Genomic DNA, 19,861 nt, shown 5'->3' on the forward strand with positions numbered 1-19,861 from the left:
TTTGAGATATTTGCAACAATTGGAATGTGATATGAAAATGATCTGATTTCTATTACTGTGATTCTTCACCTGCATTCATACTAAAGGAAAGAAGTTGGTGAGGGTTAGTGTAACTAAAGATGCAACAATAGAATGCTTTCATACTCTTGAAACAATACTCAATTTACAAATCCTCCCATAACCCACTGGCTCAAATTCTCACTAAAGTGTAAATGGTTGTCCCAGGCCCTTTCCTCAGAGTAGATAGTGCAGTGCTGATAGTGGGACCAAACACGAGGGCACTGAGCGCTAGGAATCAAATAGAGGGAAAAGACATGCCACGAAAATGGGGAACCAACACAGGCAGGATAAGACCCTGTTAGCAAAGTGAATTTCCTCCATGTCACGTATGACTGGGCTGTAAGGAACTGTCATCGACAATTTTTCTGCTTCCTGGATGTCTGGCCCTGTGCTCTCCAGAATCAACAAGCAGGTTTGGCCCTTTAATTTCTTTGAGGCTTCCCCTGATTGCTCATTAAAAGTAACCATTGGGTCCTAGTGAATTGATTGACTTCGCCCCAGTCCTCCAAGGACCCTACAGATCAAAAGGTGTCTAGCAAAGTGCTTTTAAAAATGCTGACACCAGTCCTAGCTGCTGAGGGCTGGGCGCCGGGCCCCTGCTCCAGGGGGATGCTGACTCACAGAGCAAAACCAATGTGAGGGACACAGCAGAAGGCTCCTGAATTTAGGTGGTTGTTTGTTTTCTGTATGTCTATAGAGACATGTGAAATGGGATAGTCATTCCCTTTTCAAAACAAGAATACGGAATGTAAAACTCTGTTCAATAAATACAACAAAGATGAAAAAGACATCAATTCCGCAGAGGGGAAGAGAAAAACCAGGTCGATAGAGAAAGGAGGGTAGAAGAGATAAGCAAGCACACCAGAGGGGGAAATGGGCAGGAAGGCAGTATAGAGAGGGAAACCCCAATACTCACCAAACCTTCAAAGGAAAGCTTGTCTCACTTACTAATCCTGCCCTGCCTGGAAAATAAACCACCCAGCAGATCAAAAGTGTGGATAAACACTGTAGCATTTGTTATTCAGAAAGCATTCGCATTTCTATCTAAGGTCTGAAGCCTCTGTTCCTCATTTATTCAAGAAGAAAATCTCCTACTCCCTGTTCCTGAAAACAGCAAGCGTCAAATTTCATTTCTCAGAGACCAAAGTCTCCTACAGTTCTAGAGTAACATCTCTCATGTGGCCTTTAGGCCCATTGTGCCTAAAGATGTTTCAAGTCCTGTTGCGTTTTCGCACCCATAGGCATAAGTGACACCTGGTGTCGGTGTTGCCCTCCAGGTGGACGAACTAAGGCAGGGGCAGGTGGACCTGTGGGGCAGGTGGAGTTAGCAGGTCCTGCTGAGCCTGTGAGAGACAGGCCAACTCAGAAGCCTTGGAGCAGAGTCCCTGGGGGTGGGGGGGCCACAGGATCCAGCAAACAGGAAGTAGGGGCTTCTCCCTGTGTTCCTTTACCCACAGCCCACCATCAGGGCCTTGGGACAATGTCATTCAGGGCCTGTCCCTGGGACACCCTCTGTTGTCAAGGATCAGCAAGCACCTTCAAACACCTTTATCCTACCCAGCAGCCTCAGTGAGCTGAGGACGGGCAGACAGACAGGCTAGTTCGCATGAAACTTTGGAATCCTCTGAAAATAAAGACGTGCAGACAACTTCAGGACGGGATTTGTTCCCTAAATGCCTGACCCAGCCTGACTACCAAGAGTGATATTGGCAAGGAAGGAAGAAGGATACAAGTTGCCTCGGATTTAGGCCATCCTTGTTTCCAAATGATTGAACGATGGGAGAGACAGAGGGTGTGGGTCGAAGGGTCAAAAGCCCACAAACATCCATCCAGCTCTGCCCCAGGGGCTGTGGATGTAAAGACGTGTAAGGGAGTCAGGCCCGTGGAGCCCACAGTCAGCAACTGGGGTCATTAACATCCACTTCCACGCACGGGAGTGCCCACTTCCAGGAAGACAAGGCACCGAGTGTTGGTTCTCTACTCATCACAAGCACCTGGCAAGCTGGGTTTGACTATATTCCCATTTCACAGCTGTGAAAACTGAGGCGGCCACAGGCAGACCATGAAGACCCGGGTCTCCCTGCGTGAGCGCTTTCCACTCGGGGGACTGAATTACTGTACACACCAAGAGGGAGAGGAGGGCCCTCAGGGATGGGCATTTCCAGGAGCATTGCAGGGTAACGGATTTAGGGGCGGGGGAGAGATGGCGGGGCCATTGACTTCCAAGAGCAGAGATGACCTGGGATGGGGAGAGCACAGGCTGGCCAGACCTGAGGCCCCTGCACTTGGCTTATATGTTGCAGCATGCTTTCCCTATTCGGTCTGCCCAGCGCCACTGTCCCCTTCTCTTGGAGAGTTCCCCCTGTGGTGAAGGGCGAGGCTCCCAGTCCCAAGAGAGACCCATGACCCAGGCGGAGCCAATCAGACAGGACCTCACCCTCTGACTGAAATAACTGAATCCAAAAATGGGCAAAGACGTCAACCATCAATCAGAGTCCTTTTCTGAGATTTGTGGAAGCGGAGCTGCTTCAGGACTCTACCATGTTGAGGTCTGGAACAACCAATGGTCATATTTCCTGCCATCTGGAGCCTGCCTGCCATGGAAGAGAGTGAAGCCAGCCCACAGACCAGCAGAGATGAGAGACAGGCAGAGGGAGCTCCAAGAACATCTTAGATCCCTGGATCAGGCTTCCTGAGGCCAGCGATGCCCTCGCTTCCCATGGTCCAGTTGGATGAGCCAAGAAATTCCCCTTATCCTTAAACTAGTTGGGTTGGACTTCTAAAACCAGTGACCAAGGAGCTCTGGCCGACGCACAGGCACGACTTCCCGTGTGGAGAGCACAAAGAGATGTGTCCTGCATAAGTAGGACAGAGTCATCTCAGTGGCCACAGATGCCTCACGATGTTCTGGGACGTGCATGGGCCAACATGCCAAGGAGAGACAGACTGTGCTGGAGCAAGCAGCGGAGGGACCAGCGGGGTCTCCGCACACAGGACAGACGGGAGGCTGACTTTTCAGACGGGAACTGCACGCCTTTCAGCTGTTTTAATTTTTGAACAGTGTATATTCCAAATAATAATAGTAACACAAAACTCTGTGGAAAAGATAGCATTTTCATTATAGAGATCAACGGTTAAAAAATAATCATGGGTTTTTTAAAAACCTACAGTAGACCCCACTGCACTGTGTTGGCCTCTGAAAAACCAACAAAGCATTTGACAAACATAACCCGTGTCACGCCCTGATTCAACAGGGGCTGCATGACACCGCCTTGTTCCGTGGGCACACGCACTGTGTGTCGGGGCAGGAAGTTCTCCTCTTAATCTCGTCACAGTCCACCCATTGTGCAGGGCCAGCCCAGGTGCCAATCTCACAGGGCACGAAGGCTGTTGGGATTCAGCCGCTGGCTTCCACCCTGGCGCCATGAGGCACCCACTTTTCTACTTGTTGGGGTTCCATCAGGTCAACAGCCCCGCGGGCCCCTGTACCAAGAGCCCTTCAGCAAGCTGGACTCCACAGCTCCTTTCCGCTCTGTTCATTAAAACCGCCACCGCCTCGGCTGGGCTGAGCCAGGGTGCCCACAGCTGGGCCACGCTCCCTTTGCTGTGAGCTGGATTCTGAGAGGCAGCTGGGTCATCGGCGGCACTTCCAGCACCGGCTCATCACGGCACACACTCCCCACGGTAACGCTCAGGCCTCTTTTTGGAAACCCTCTTTTCTTCCTGCTGAAAACTATCCAGAAGATGTCTATCCGACTCAATCAATTAACAGGCTCTCATTACACACCTTTCCCAAAGTTCAAACATCCATAATGAGAAGCTGTTAAAAGCGGAGAGTTGACCTTGTGTTTCCCTGAGACACGTGCTAAATTAGGTTAAACATTTAGCTTGAAGGAAAAAGGCAAGCCACACTTACCCAGAAGGAGAAAAGGTCAGAAGGCCACCCTGCTGTGAGCCTGACACAAAGCCTTGGGATGCAGAGGCTGTGGTTTCCAGGGAATGGGCACCCGCCTGCGTGTGGCACCCCGAACATTCTCGCTGCTTTATACTCACGCTCCATGAGCGCTGGCTAAGGGGACTTGCGCTCTCCTCGTTAAAGGAAAGAACACTGGCAGCATTAAAATAAAATGCCCTGTGATTTGCAAAATCCTAACGGTGACCAGCAGGCTGAAACAACCTGGCACAAGGCGGAGAGAGGATGGGGAGCTCCTGAAAGATAAAGGCTTAGCAGGCCCGTATGGATGCCGAGATTTTGTTTGTTTTGCTGACTTCCACCAAGCGGGATTTGTTCCCTCCTTGCCTTCATTCCCAATTCTGTATTTTGCAGCTATCACTTGATGGCGGTTTGGAAGCCCAGCAGATTTAATTCAGGGCCATGTTGTCCCCTAAAATATCATGTTGTCCAACTCAGCGCAGAAACTGGGAGGCCCTGGGATCGGCAGGGTTTATGAGGTCAACAAGCTAACGTGCTATCAAGGAGAACCTCGGTTTCTGACACTTGAGGCCAGAACTCACAAAAGAAAAGAAATTATTTCCTAAGCTTCAGTGCACCTGATTTGGAGGGAATATGGAAGGTTGAGAAGCAAAATTTCTTAATCCTAGGATTCCAGGCCTGTGAAAGAAAGCTGGGCTAGAAAGGTGAGATTCTTGTGTTCTTACTAACTGTAAAAGCATCTAGTATGACAGCCCATAATTGCATAGACGTGGCCATTCCATAGGGCAAATTATGTCCATTAAAGGGAACTATTATCAAAGCATAGCACAGCACAGTTATCAACTACACGCCTACAATCCTGGCTCCGGACTCCAGCATTCAAAGGGGTTATCTGAGCATGGGGAAAATCTCTTGTTAGGGGGAGCCAGAGGGAGTTCCAGAATTCCAGACCCACCGTGAACAGTATCATATCAAAAACACAATACCATATGGAGAAATCACGGGCATCACTTAGTTGGTCAAGTCTAACAGCGTCATCTGATGTTACTCATTACACACACACCTCCGCCCTCTCTCAAAGCAAACAGGACTCTCCCCGGTTACTCACCGAGACCACCCTGACAAATGTCTGTGCGCGTGGCTCCACCAACGATGAACTGAGGGCTGGAACACAATTCCTGAAAGCAATTGGGGACAAAACACGAGTCACAAGATGATGCAGCGATGGTGGCCGCAAGGGTAAAGGAACTTTACAGTCATTGAATTCACACCTGGAAGAAACCCGGGAGATCATCTCCGGTGCATAGCTCATTTTATTGCTGGGGACCCTGAAGCCCAGAGAAGGGGGGAGTCCTGCCCACAGTCACACAGCCAGGGGGTGGCAGAGCAGGAGTTGGAGCCCACAGCCCCGAAGAGAGCAGTAATTTTAAGACTATACATACTGTGTGGGTGCGTGGGTGTGAGAAGGTGGGGGCGGGGGGTGTGGAGAAAGGCAAAGGCTGAGATAATAATGTGGTGGAATATGATCTCACCCATTCGGACAACACCCTTGTTTACAGACAGAAGATTAGAATAATGGTTAGCACTCTAAAAAATGCTGCTTACTCTGTGGACACTCACTAAATACTCGAGTAAGTGATGATGCTCCACGTGCTGGTGGAGACACCGAGGTGTCAGGAAGTGCCATGTGCAGAAAGAGCTCATCTCTGGGATGCTCACCTTCTGATCTGTGCTCCCTCCGCTCCCCTGCCTCAAAGTGCCCTCTGCCCACAGGCCACCTCATGGTCCCAGAGCTCTACGGGGCACAGTGAGGCATTCCCAGATATTCCTTCTTTGCTTACCCAGCAAGGATTTATTGGGTGCCCATTCTAGACACAGTGCTCATTGCTCCACAGCAGGCAGAAGAAAGAGGGGAGCATGGTGAAATGAAGAAAGGAAAGTGCGTGGTTCTTGGCCTCAAAGTGCTTTCAGTCTATGTGGGAAACCAAGACGGACATTCATGAGAAAATCAGACAAAAGATCTAGTGCGTGAGGATGGAATGTGGACCACATATGCAAAGGGAGACAAATGAGAACTACCCAACAGGGATGACGTACGGGAGAGTTAGAGGGGAGAGGGGAGCTGTGCATTAGAAAGGCAGTGTTTAGCAGCAGGCGATGGATTGGTTCCCGAAGGAGGGGTGGCTCTGCCCAGCCACTGGGCCAACAGTTAGCGGGAAGGGTGGGACCTCAAGGGACAAAAACAGAGGTGAGCCCACATTTCACCAGAGGCATCCTGGGTGGTGCTATACCAAGGACTGTCTGACCATAAAGAGCGAGAAGCATTTCCACCTTGCTCTGTAGAGATGAAGAAACGGTGGCTCAAAGAACACAAGCTGAAGGCGGACATGGGGCTGTGAACTGGGATTCTGCGGTTGTGCTGTGTGACTGGAGCCTTCCAAGCGGCAGCCCTACAACCCTAAATAAAGCTGCAGCTCCCGCCTAAACGGGAGGGAACGACGCCTTCGGGCTGGCATTTTTTTTTCTTCCAAGTATTAAAAAAATTCGTTAACTTGTTTCTTATTGGAAAAGTAATACATGCACAAGAGTAAAAAATTATCTAACAGTAAATAATGCCGTAAAACCAAAAATTGCTTCCACTTCAGATTCCTCACTGTTAACATTTCTCTTTTTTTTATAAAGAGCTTGGTACTCTAATCTCTTCCTAGTGAGTCTTTTTTTTTTTTTTTCAAGCTTTTTTTGGCAAGGAAGAGTGGCCCTGAACTAACATCTGTTGCCAGTCTTCCTCTATTTTTTTTCTTCCCCACAGCCCCAGTGCATAGTTGTATATGCTAGTGGTAAGTCATTCTAGTTCCTCGATGTGGGACGCCGCCTCAACACGGCCTGATGAGGGGTGCCATGTCCGCACCCAGGATCCAAACTGGCAAACCCTGGGCCGCCGAAGTGGAGCACATGAGCTTAACCACTCAGCCACAGGGCTGGCCACTATTAACATTTATGTGTCCTTCCAGAAACTGTCTTTGGATATGAAAGCACGTTTACATACGTGTCCATTTTTTATCACATTTCTCTTGTGCATCTTTTCTCAGCACCTGCAGAGCTTTATAATTTCATGATGAGTACCACGAGTTATTTAGCCAGTCCTCCAGGGATGGCTCTTTAGTTCTATTTGTCCATTTGTTTCAGTCTTTTGCAATCTCTAGTGGCAAAGAGAGAAGCATCATTAGCCAAACTAGGTGTTCTAAAAGTGGGCAGCTGGGGCCGGCCCTGTGGCCTAGTGGTTAAGTCCGATGCACTCCACCTCGGTGTCCCGAGTTCAGTTCCCGGGTGCAGACCTACAACACCCGGCGGTGGCCATGCTGTGAAAGCATCCCACATACAAAACAGAGGGAGATTGGCACAGACGTTAGCTCAGGGCGAATCTTCGTCAGCAACAACAACAACAAAAAATGTGGGCAGCTGCAAATTCTAATCCCAGGCGCTCCCGGTCTCCAGCCTGTCATCTCTTGGTGAACAAAAGGTGGAGAGATATGAAAAATTAATAAATAAAAAGGGATGGATAAAAAATACATTAACTTAAATTTTGTTTTAAAAAAGGAAGAGGTAGCAGGTCCAACCTGGTGGCATAGTTGTTGAGTTCACGAGCTCCACTTCAGGAGCCCTGGGTTCATGGGTTAGGATCCTGGGTGTGGACCTACACATCACTCATCAAGCCATATTGTAGGGACGTCCCACATACAAAATAGAGGAATATTGCCAGAGATGTTAGTTCAGCGACATCTTCCTCAGCAAAAAGAGGAGGATTGGCAACAGATGTTAGCTCAGGGCCAATCTTCCTCACCAAAAAAAGGAATAGGTTGCATCATTGAGAAGGAAGGGAAGAGGGCACACCCTACAGAAGTTTGGCGGAATCTCTCTCCTCAAAAACCCTCTTGAATGGTCCCCTGATGCCCATCGCCCATTCACCCATCGGTCTCCTGAAGTCTGGCCTCTACGTCCACAGCTCCATGAAACTCCTGCCACCTGAGTCCCCAGTATCAGAGACCGAGCACTGCTCTATGCCAGTCTGACTGCTCCCTAACATTCGAGACTACTGCCTAGGCCCTCCTTCTGAAAACTCTCCTCTCTTGGCTTCTGTATCTTTACTTGTTCTGGACTTTCTCCTCACTTCTCTAAACACTCTTTCTCAGTCTCCTTCAAGGGTTCCTCTGCCATCCCTAAGAACCAGGGAACCCCTGGGCCCAGGCCTTAACCCCCTGCAATGATGCCATTCCATACAGCAGGAACATGCCCCAAGCATTCTCTCTTGGTGACATCACGCAAACCCGTGGCTTCAGCTCCTAACTACAGAGTATGACGATGCTTCCAAAATCACCCCCCTGAGCTGTGGATTCAATTACCTGTGTCACACTGTTCACAGGATATAAGCTCATTAGACTCGTGTCTGACAGGTCTACCAAGTGCTGCTAAAACGTTGAGATTGGTCTGGAAGACAGAGTGGCTCGCAAAGGCTGGAGACAATTTCAAGTGTTATAACCAGAATGGTGCTAAGTGGTCTATAGATAGATGGAATGTTCATTTTGATACATGTTCTTTATTAGCATAATTCAAAAGGCAACCCCCCTCCAAAGAAAAAACCACCAAGCAATGCCAAGACTGAAATGTCGTATGACTCTTTCAGGGGCCACAAAGAGTCCTCAGTTTTGCAAGGAGATTGCACCTCAGCATTATGCCTGAAGAAATTCCCGAAGTCTTCTCTCCCTTGCCAGCTCTCCACTGGAACATAGACCAGCGATACAAAGGACTTTGGCAGCCAAAGAGGTTTCGAAGAGGCAGGCTCCCACCTCCCACACTCGGGACACTATTTTTTTCTTCCTTATTAACAACCACATCTCTTTAATAATAATGTTTACTGTTACTCAGGTAAGGATTTCAAAACAGTCCATACACACAAATTACTGGACTCATTTCAGCCTCCGATGAATGGGCACAAGAGAAACACAGGCATCAGTTAAGAATCCAAGGTAGGAAGTGACTTCAACTGCACATTCAGTGACGACGGCAACGTGGAAACATTGCTCTCAGGGCATCAGCCCATATCTAACAGTCTGTGTTTGGCATTGCAGGAGCTCTGGCTGCACACTTTCAAGAAACCCAGTGACACCGCCATCTTCATCGTCATCACCGTCGTTGATGCCCACATTACTTAGGCCAGCACTCCCATCCCTCTAGGATCTGGCCCCATTTGACGTTTGCAGCCTCATCTCTGTTCCCCACAATGTTCTCTCTCCCTTAATGACAATGGGCCACTGCCTTCCTCTGCATACGCTTGCTCTGAATACACTCCCGCAAGCTTCCACAGTCTTTGCTCACACCTGTGCCCTCGTGGCCTCTATCATGACCCTCTTCTTTCACCAAGTGCAGCTCGAACGTCTGCAGTAATGAACCTACTCCAACTCCACGGTCAAATTGAACTCCATCTTCCCCTGAACTCCCATACATTTTGTTCATATTTATATTTCACTCTCCGGACATTCTGTCTTGTGATAACAGCTCACTACAGTATTGAGCATTTATTATGTGCCAGGCACTGCACTCGACCCATTCTCTCATTCAAGCTTCCCAACAACCCAATGAGGTAGGTAACATTATTATTCCCATTTTATAGATGAGGAAACTGAGGCCTGGGGAGATACTTACCCACGGCCACACAGGGGGTAAATGCCAGAGAGGGAACCAGAATCCTGACCCACCTGACGCCTAGGCCCAAGCTCTTAGCCACTTGGCTGCCTGTCATTTGTCCACCTGTCTCTCTTGACTACCTAATGCTCCGTGGAGACTCCGCACTAGCACCTGCATGTGACCTGCACTCAGTAAGTCAAGGCTGAATTGGAAAGTCCAAAGTCATGAATCCAAGAGGCAGCAGCTGGAAAACGAGTGGAAGCCCCAAACTGGGGCCTCTTCCCCTCATCCTGATCCTACTCCCAACAACTCAACCCTCAACGTTTCTCTTAACCTGGGTTGGCTGCTCCATGAGTCCTTACTATGCACTTGACATTGCCTCACTTCCCTCTCTGTGTTTCTCCTTATGATCAATAAACTGCTTAATTGCCAAAAATTGGGCAGAGACAAATATCACTGACTGGCTGGCACTAGGGCCCACGCACAGTGGCCATCCTTTAAACCACAGAGGCCTGGGCTGGGCATGGACCCAGGATGGTGGGGAAGCCGGGAAGTGAGAATGCAGAGAAGCAGCAGCTAAGAGCCCCCGCTGACCTCACACGGCCAGCTATCTTGTTTGTGATAAGATTGCTGCTCTTCCACAATGCTAGTGGAAAAAAATTCCTTAGCATCTGAATAGCCAAAAGTTTATCCTGAGAACCCCAGCTTGACCTTGAGATCTTCAATCTGGGCAAATTTGTCTTCCAAACCTTGGGACAAGGGCCCAAGCAAAATTTTCACTTGGCAGCTTAAAAACAGGCAGAAACGGGGGCCAGCCCCATGGCCTAGTGGTTAAGTTTGGCACACTCCACTTTGGTGGCCCGGGTTCAGTTCCTGGGTGTGGACCTACACCACTCATCAGCAGCCATGCTGTGGCGGCGACCCACATACAAAATAGAGGAAGATTGGCACAGATGTTAGCCCAGGGCAAATCTTCCTCAGTAGAAAAAGGAAAAAAAGCAGACAGAAACACTCAGCAGGGGCAGGATGTCAAATTTTATGATTTCAGAAAACAGCTAAGTACCAAGATTTATTTAGTATTGAGAGGGCAAAAACATGTATATGTATATAGTTAGCCCATCCCATCTCCTTTCTCCACAAAGGCAGGTAAAAATTAACATCTTTGTGGGAACCAGGATCATAAGAGGCACATTTGGGCAGTTGGCGTACAGCCCCTAAGACTAAGGAAGTAAGGAGCCTCCCTCAAAAGGAGTAAGTGAAACAAGAAAGCAAAGAGTCCAATTTAAAAAAGGGCAAAGGACTTGAATAGGCATTTCTCCAAAGAAGATGCACAGATGGCCAAGAAATACATGAAAAGATGCTCAACATCACCAGTCATTAGGGAAACGCAAGTCAAAACCACAACGAGATAGCACCTCACACCCATTAGGATGGCCACTATGAAAAAACAGAAAATAACAAATGTTGGCAAGGATGTGGAGAAATTGGAAGGCTTGTGCACTGTTGGTGGGAATGTAAAACGGTACAGTGGCTATGGAAAACAGTATGTTGGTTCCTCACAAAATCGAAAGTAGGGGCCCGCCCTGTGGTGGAGTTGTTAAGTTTGCACACTCCGCTTTGGCGGCCCAGGGTTTCACCAGTTCAGATCTTGGGTGTGGACATGGCATGGCTCATCAAGCCATGCTGAGACAGCATCCCACATAGCACAACCAGAAGGACCCACAACAAAAATATGCAACTATGTACTGGGGGGCTTTGGGGAGAAAAAGGAAAAATACAATCTTTAAAAAAATAAATAAATAAATCGAAAATAGAATTACCATATGATCTGGCAATTCCACTTCTGGGTACATACGCAAAAGAATTGAGAGTGGGGTCTCAAAGAGATATTTGTCCACCTGTATTCACAGAAGCATGATTCACAATAGCCAAAAGTAGAAGCAACTCAAGTGTCCACTGATGGATGAATGGATTTTAAAAAATAAGCAATGGAATATTATTCAGCCTTAAAAAGGAAGGAAATACTGTTACATGTTACAACATGGATGAATCTTGAGGACATCATGCTAAGTGGAATAAGCCAGTCACAAAAGGACAAACACGGTATGATTCTACTCATAGGAGTTTCCGCCTAGAGTGGTCAAACTCATAGACACAGAAAGTAGAGTGGTGGCTGCCAGGGGCTGGAGGAAGGAAGAATGGGGAGTACGGAGTTCAAGGAGTACGGAGGTTCAGTTCGGGAAGATGAAAAACGTTTTGGCGATGGTTGGTGGCAAGAGTTGCACAGCAATGTAAATGCTCTTAGCATCACCGAACCGTACCCTTGAAAATGGTTAACGGTAAATTTTACGTTCAGTGTATTCTACCACAATTAGAAAGGAAGGAAGAGAGAAAGGAGGGGAGAGGGAGGGAGGGGAGGGAAGAAAGCAGCGCGTGAACTCAGCGATGCGCCTCATTTCTGGACACCCCAACCATCCTGCAGACCATGAGCGGCTCTTGGGAGAAAGCAGTGCCGTGCTTAGCAACAGGCTGACTTTCCCAGGTTCCAAGGCACGTCCCTGACAGAAACAGAATCAGGGTCATCACCACCTCAGGAGTCTACTTAATAATCTGTAAGATCTTAGAGGATAAAACTGTGTCCTGTGACAAACCTCGCGACGTGTGAGCACGAGCCTGGCCAAAGGCAGCCGAGTGATAATTCCTAATTGATGATGGAGGATGGGGAGGGTGAATTTTGACAAGCATTATTTATTCATCTGAAAACACCAAATTATGGGAATACCTCAATTCCACATTAATCAGCTTCTACTACCTTATCCTCTGGATTTTACTGCATCTCCTTTCAAATAAAGGAGAAAAAAAGAGGCAAAGGTTAACTGACACCTGACTTTGGTCACAAAGTGAAATCTTCTCTTCCCCCTTTTCCATCCCCCACCCCCCCACACACCCAGCTCCCGCCCCCAAGCCGCTTGGGATCCTTCGGTTCCACCAGTGCATCCTCCTCCCTAAGTCTTCCCAAGGTTGGCTCCTAGCACCCCAGGTTCCCACGCCCATGGTCTATGCCTCTGTTGAGGACCTCCTTCACCCTGCTCAGGGTGTCAGTCCTTCACTCACGTGCCCATCTCCCCATACTCTCCACCAGAGCTGAGACCCCCGCTCCCGCCTCGGATTCTCCCCGACCACCTTCCCAAGCTGTACATAGCCAACGCCTGGCGCAAAACTGACGCCTGAGAAACTGTCTGTTGAAATGAAATGTGGCTATCCACTCTCGCAACTGGAATATAAAACCATGATTCCCAACCTTGATTTTGCCAACACCCCAGGGTGATCCGTACGGCGTGAAGAGGAGGATGGGAAGATGGGCCACGGTGGGCAGGAGGGAGGCAGGGCACAGGAGTCCTTCTCCGAGGTGGAAACTGCTGTGCAAAATTGACAGGACGAGAACAGAAGGCTTGAGAGAGCTGGAGCTAAAGGATGATTCTGACCATGTCCAAGGAATTATTCTCTCCTTGTCCTCCCTTTTCAGCCACTGCCAAGAAATAGGTACTATGACTTGATTTCCCCATCATGGTCTAGAAGACAGAAGGCGTCCCGGCCAAGGTGTTGTCTTATGAGAGCTTTTCTGTGCCAGACATGAAACAGAGCACTTCATATGATTGTTTCAATTCTCACAACCACTCTGCGTGAAGGAGGCTATGTCGCTTGACGGGGTCACATCGTAGTAGGTCATGGTCTAAACTTGGGAGGACAGTTCTCCATTCCCCGCCCCGGAGCTTTGGGTGGCATCAGTGACAGCACTCAGGAGCCCCCGACTTCCACCTGCATTCACAGACCCACAACCCCCACCTCTCTACTCCCCAGCCCTGATAGAACAATGACATTGCGTGACCTTAACCAACTCTGCACCTTTCGAGAACAACGTCCCAATTCACCCCACGACTGCTTACATCTAGCCTTGGTTGTTCCACAGTGCGCTGGCCCAGGGGGCCTCTGCAATAACTACCACATATTCTGTGCCTATTACGTGCCAGGCACTCTGCTCTGAGCTTTATCACTAGTCCTCATACCAACTCTGAAAAGTAAGGTGCCAGTAAGACCATTTCACAGACGAGAAAACTGAGGTTCACAGAGGTTACCTGAATCCACAGGCAGAGCCAGGATTCAGATCTAACTTGTCTGGTTCCGAGGCCCATGCGTGCTCTTCCCTCTTTACTCACAGCCTCTAAAAAGGCAGTGGGGGGTTGTTCTAGAATATGGGATCCAGGAACTTAGGATCCACAGCCGTAACTCCTCCCTCGACCACTCTGACCAGAAGGGGGGCTCTCAGTCCTGGGTGAGCCTCCACAGCAAGCCCATCTCCTTACCGTGGGCCGCCTCCAGACAATGCCTTGAGTTTCGGGGGAGCCTGGGCCCAGGTCCTTGTAGCCCAAGGCTGATGGGCATGCTGGGAACTCTGGGTCCTTAAATAGGACGCCTGAGTCCAAGCACTGTTGCCTCAAGGTCTCAAAGTCCTGGCCCAAGTACTTCATGGCCTTCTGGTTGGAGCCAAGCCCTTCAGCTGCCGCCCGCCGCCTGGATACTCCGGCCGCCAGGGCTGCCATGGCAGTGGGCTCTGTGGGGTAGACAGGCGGGCAGAGCTGCTGAGTGCTCTGGGACCTGCCCCACTGGGAGGGAGCTATAAGGCAGCATGGAGGGAGGTGGAGCAGGTAAACATTTCACCCGAGGCCCCGCTCCCAAGAGAGACAGTGAGTCATGGCCAGGAGCAAATATGTGCTCAAGGTACAATGACTCTGCCCCACCTTCCCCTTCCGCCTTTCAGCAGATAATTCAGATGCTGAGAACCTCCCAGGCCATTACCCTAAGAAATCCATTAGGATCACAGCCATCCCCACCTCTTTGCAAGACCTGCCTGCCTCTCACGGGCCCCACTGGCTGAGATGAGCAGGCTTGTCTTATAGCTGGAGGCAAGTAATCGCCAAGGAGTTGGAGAAGTGGTTCCGAGCAGGACGAGGGCAGGGGTTAGAGCGGTCTCCTTTCCTTCCAGAAAAGTTTGGTTCCGTATTTCCCAGGAGGACAAAAACATCGGAGAAGGGTAATTCACCGAGCAGATCAGAGTAAGTCGGACTGGAGGCTGTTTCAAGTGTGAAGGAAGGTTTCGGCCTCTGACTGCTGTCGTTTCTATCCCAGCTCCACCAGTCATTAGCTCTGTCACCTCGGGCAAGTTATCTAACCTCGCTTCCCCTTAATTTTCTCATCTGTAAAGTGGAAGCTAATAGTAGGACCTGCCTCATAGGGTTGTTTGGAAGAGTGATGAGACAGGACATGTAATTTGCTTAGACTTGTGCCTAAGAAGCACTCGGTACACGTCAGCTCTCACATTCCTAGGAATCAGGACCAGAAAGAGAAGGCCTGGGGATCAGGAGTCATGGGTTCTAATCTCAGAAGGGAAATGGGCTCTGCCACCTTAGATTAATCACTTTTCTCGGGGCTCCGGAACCCAGGCCTGCTGTACCCGAAGGATGTGGACCACATAGTGATTTTTGAACTTTATGGTATGTGGCAGCCCGGAAAATGGTCCCCCAAAGATACTGAGTCCCGGAGCTGGCCCCGTGGCCAAGTGGTTAAGTTCATGCACTCTGCTTTGGCGACCGGGGTTTTTGCCGGTTCAGATCCTGGGCGTGGACCTAGCACTGCTCATCAAGCCACGCTGAGGCGGCATCCCACATAACAGAACTAGAAGGTCCCATAACTAAAATATAACTATGTACTGGGGGGCTTTGGGGAGAAGAAGGAAAAAAAATAATAATAAAAATCTTTAAAAAAAAAAGAAAGATACTGAGCCCTAATCTCTGGCACCTGGACACAGTACCTTATTTGGAAAAAGGGTCTTTGCAGATTAAGTTAAATTAAGGATCTTGAAATGGGGAGACTATCTTGGCCTTAAATGCAATTACAAGCGTCCTCATAAGATGGAGGCAGGGGGAGACTTGACAGCAGCCCAAAAAAAGAAAACAGTGTGTCAGAGGCAGAGATTGGAAGGACGTTGCCACAGGCCAAGGAATGCCGGCCGCCACCGGAAGCTGGAAGAGGCAGGAAGCAATTCTCCCCCAGAGCTGCGGAGGGCGTGTGCCCTTCCCCTACCCTGCCGTCAGCCCAGTAAAACTGATTTTGGACTTCCGGCCTCCCAAACATGAGACAACATATTCTCCGTGGCTTTAAGCCACCATGTATATGGAAATTTATTATAGCAGCCACAGGAAACTAACACAGTGCGTGTAAGAATCAGTCCCCGGAGCACTTGCTTAAAATGCTGATTTCCTGAGGCCCCACGGTCACCCACGGAAGTCCCTATGACATTTCCCACGTCTAAGGCTTTGGTTTTCAGTTGTGCTTGCTTATAGGAACCAAGGCAGAACAATGCCAGATGCCAAACCACACAACCGGTCCAAATCAGAAAGGTCCAGGATAGCGATGGGTGCCGTGTGCAAAAGGAAAGACGTTCAAAAGGTGCCGTGTGCAAAAAGGGAAGATCTGTGCATGCCCCAAATGCACCCCCCCAAGCAATGACGCAGAGATGCCCCCTCCCCACACCCCATAAGAACTCTGCCCACCTGCCCTTGGGGAGAAGGTGTTTGAGAGCACAGCACTGCCTCCTCCATCTGTCAATCAAAGAGTAAAGTTTCTGCTCTGCTCTTATGAGCTCGGTCTCATTCTATTGCCATGAGCGGCTCCAGGCAAAAGGACCCACTTGTGGGTCACCGGTCCCTTAGGGCTCAGTAACACTACCACTGTTCCTTCTTCCCCCAAAAGTTCGGATTCAGTGGTCCGAGGTAGGACCCAGGAGTCTGAAGTTTTTAAACTATTATCCCAGAGATGATGCTGATGCAGGTGTCCACAGACCACACCCTGAGAAGCTCTGGACCGGCTGACCTCTGAGGCCCCCCCAGCTCTGACCTCCTAAGCCAGTGACAGTCTATGTGTAATGCGGTTAGCTAGGTGGGCAGGTCTGACAAGCAGAAAGAAGGGTCTGCTCCCCAGGCCTCCAGGATAAAATGTGGTTTTTCAGGTTTTGCCAGAAATTCAAGGCCAAAATGACTTCAGAGCTTCAAGCTAGCATCAGAAGACTTGGCCTTGCCCTGGCCCCTCTGGGAGCCCCTCCTTCATTTCCTCGACACGACTGTCCCTTGATTCAACGTCTGCCCCAGCAATTAAGCTCACCCAGGGTTCACAGTTGCATTTCGCCAGACCCCAAAGTTGCCCCTGGTCTCATTTGGGGCCGCCCCATCCTCCTTTAAAACCAGAACTACGGCTCCGTTCAATTGACACAGAATCCTCTCAGGCATATTGGATTCCTGGAGAACTCTAGTAAGTCTGTGTGGGAAAGGAAAGGAAATATTTATTTTTACTTTTGAATCTACTGCCTAATTCTTTGAAGCTTGGGATTGATGCTCATGAGTGATCTTACTCTACTTGGAGCGGCCATTTCAAACACAAATCTGACCATGTCATTTCTGAGCCTCAAGCCTCCAATGGCTGGCCATTCCCCTGGGTGGGGGGTGGGGGGAATGTCTGCACAGCCTGTAGGACCCTAAGCAGACCCACCTTTCCCCACCTCCCCACCTCCTGCCTCCTCCCCACATCTCCTCCCTCTCTGCTCACCTCCAGGAACGTCTGCTCTCTCCCACTCCAGAGCTTTGCACCCGCTGTGCCCTCTGCCAGAAATACTCTTCTCCCCACATCCACCCCCTGCTCATCCTTCAGACCCCAAGTGCCCCAGGGAAGGCTTTCTGGACCCCCCTAGATAAAGCCGTGCCCCTCTTATGTGCTCTCATAGCAACCTGCCCTGCCATGCCCAGCAATCATTTAATTAATGCCCCTCCACCCCACCAGGCTCTGATAGCCACAAGGACAATTGTCTGTGTTGGTTTTGCTCATCGCTGTATGGCTGGAGCCTAGAAAGCTCCTGGTGCATAGTAGGGACTGAATAAATGTTTGTTGAGTGAATAAACACTCACGGGTCTAAGCCACCCAGGGTTGGATATACGCACACCAGGTATAATGGACATGACACCTTCAGGAAAGGTCATGAGTGAATCGACAGGATCCCATGGAATTGTTTTCTCCAGCTCCATTCTTCCCTGTGCTTCCCCAAAACATTCCCTTTAGACTGAAATGAGCAAGCCCTTCCTCCTTCCAATCACAGGTAGGCGCAGCTGGCGATTTTCCCTCTCCATAAGGGACTCCTTTGGGGTTAGCAATCTCCTTCCCACCCCACACGCCTAAATCGCCTCCCTCGTCACAGCCAGATGCTGCACAAACAAACCCTTCCTCATGCAGGCAGACGGGGCTGAGCCTGCAGATAGAGCTCCCCCTCACCGAGTCGTGAAGAGAAGAGCCAGCGCGGTCAGGAGAGGTCCCTCCTGAGCAGGCAGCGAACAGCCCTGCGCCCGCTGGCTCTGCCAGCCTGAACTGATGTCTCCCCAGCCTCACACCCGGACATCCACAAAAGCTAAGACTGGCTCCCTTGCAGGAAGCCCAGGATCCGTTACAGAGGCTGATGAAGCCGAGCAGAAGCACACCTGGCGGCACCCACATAACGAGAACTGTTCTCGGCAAACAGCGCGGGTACACGCGGCTGCGCCGGTGCGCCCACCAGCCCCCAGCCGAGCCAGAGCGCTGAGCTTTATCCACAGACGGCTCCTCCTCGGCTGCAAGAACCAAGGCTGCACTGTCCCCTCCGCAAGGAAGAGAAATAGTCCAAAGGCCCAGGCGTGCTTTGCGGACCACTAAAGTTTGCAAAGCTTGTTGTCGCGCAAAACTGCAACTTTGGAAAGGGCCGGGTGAAGGCTGGCGGCAGCCTTCTCCCTCCTGGGCCTTCCCATTGCGGAATTCCAAGGCAAGCAGGGGACGAAGCCGACGTCAAGAGGATTGAAGGTTCTCAGACCTCGCTGATGGGGATGTAGCGTGGTGCAGGCGCTTTGGAAAATAGTCCGGCAGTGCCTCAAAATGCTGGACACCAAGATACATAGTATCCAATACTCATTCCACTCCGGAAATTGAAAGAGAATTGAAAACCTAAGTCCACACAAAAACTAGTGCTCGAATGCTCATAACAGCAATATTCCTAGTAGCCAAAAAGTGGAAACAACCCAAATGGCCATGGCCAGATGAATGGAGAAACAATACATGGTATATCCATCAAACTGAATATTATCCAGCCATAAAAAGGAATGAAGTACTGACACACGCTACAACACGGATGCTCTTGGAAACACTATGCGAAGGGAAAGAAGGCAGTCACAAAAGGCTCCATATCATATGACTCCAGTTATAGGAAATATCCCGGATGAGCAAATCCATAGAAACAGAAAGCAGATCATCCATTGCCGGGGATAGGGAAGAGAGGGGAACTTGGATTGACTACAAATAGGTACAAAGTTTTTTTGGGGGGTGATAAAAATTTTCCAGAATCAGATAGCGGTGATGGTTGCACAGCATAGTGAATGTATTAAAAAACACAGAGTACTTTAAAATGGTGAGCTTTATCTTATGTGAATTGCATCGCAATTAAAAATTAAAGAAAATAGTATTAAAGAAAAGAAGGCCTGTTGTGATCCCAGCATTCATTATTGGCCTCTTAAGGAAAAGGCTCCCCATCTGCCCAGGACGGCAAGTATTCTGTCATGCCAAAGAGCACCAGAGCTGTGCGCCCAAACCCTATCTAACTAGCCTGAGAGAGCAGAAGGCTGGGTGGGCCAGGTGTGGGCGCCTCCTCTCCAGGTCTGCAGGATCACCCCTCATATCTTGGGATCACACTCCATCCCAGGCCCCCATCCCTGGCAGGAAGGGGTCCGGTCGAGCCCAGTTGGAATGCCAGCTGAGACTGCCCCCCAGTGGCCAACCCCGAGCCTGCTGACCCAGTATGACCAAGCATGGCTGTAAAAACTCACGTTTGAATAGAATGTTAGCACGTTCAAGTCCACGGCTGATTAGAGACTCACAGAAACTCTACAGGTAGGTCGTATTGTCAGGCTAGCCCAAGGCCACTCACGTGGCAAACTGGAGCCCAAGTCTTCCGATTTTAAAATCTACGTTCTTTCTGCGACACAGGACCTGCACTGCCTCCCATGGGGAAGCCCTGATCTGGGCAACGGGCCATGACACCTGAAAGTGAGAAGTCCACTG

The 19,861-nt window shown here is 49.8% G+C and overlaps 1 protein-coding gene across 1 annotated transcript in view; it reads right to left on the reverse strand.

The window, feature by feature from the left end:
• Window positions 1-14,326, reverse strand: part of CAPN8 (calpain 8) — a 63,142-nt gene extending 48,816 nt beyond the window's left edge. The window contains exons 1-2 of the mRNA XM_014838739.3: window positions 14,041-14,326; window positions 5,103-5,172 (exon numbers count right to left, since the gene is read on the reverse strand). Coding sequence (XP_014694225.3) covers window positions 5,103-5,172; window positions 14,041-14,277 — 307 coding nt within the window. The 5' untranslated portion in view covers window positions 14,278-14,326. The remainder of the gene's footprint in view (window positions 1-5,102; window positions 5,173-14,040) is intronic.
• Between the last annotated feature and the right edge of the window lie 5,535 nt (window positions 14,327-19,861).

Source organism: Equus asinus, chromosome 30, assembly GCF_041296235.1.
Source record: "Equus asinus isolate D_3611 breed Donkey chromosome 30, EquAss-T2T_v2, whole genome shotgun sequence".
Taxonomy (NCBI): Eukaryota; Metazoa; Chordata; class Mammalia; order Perissodactyla; family Equidae; genus Equus; species Equus asinus.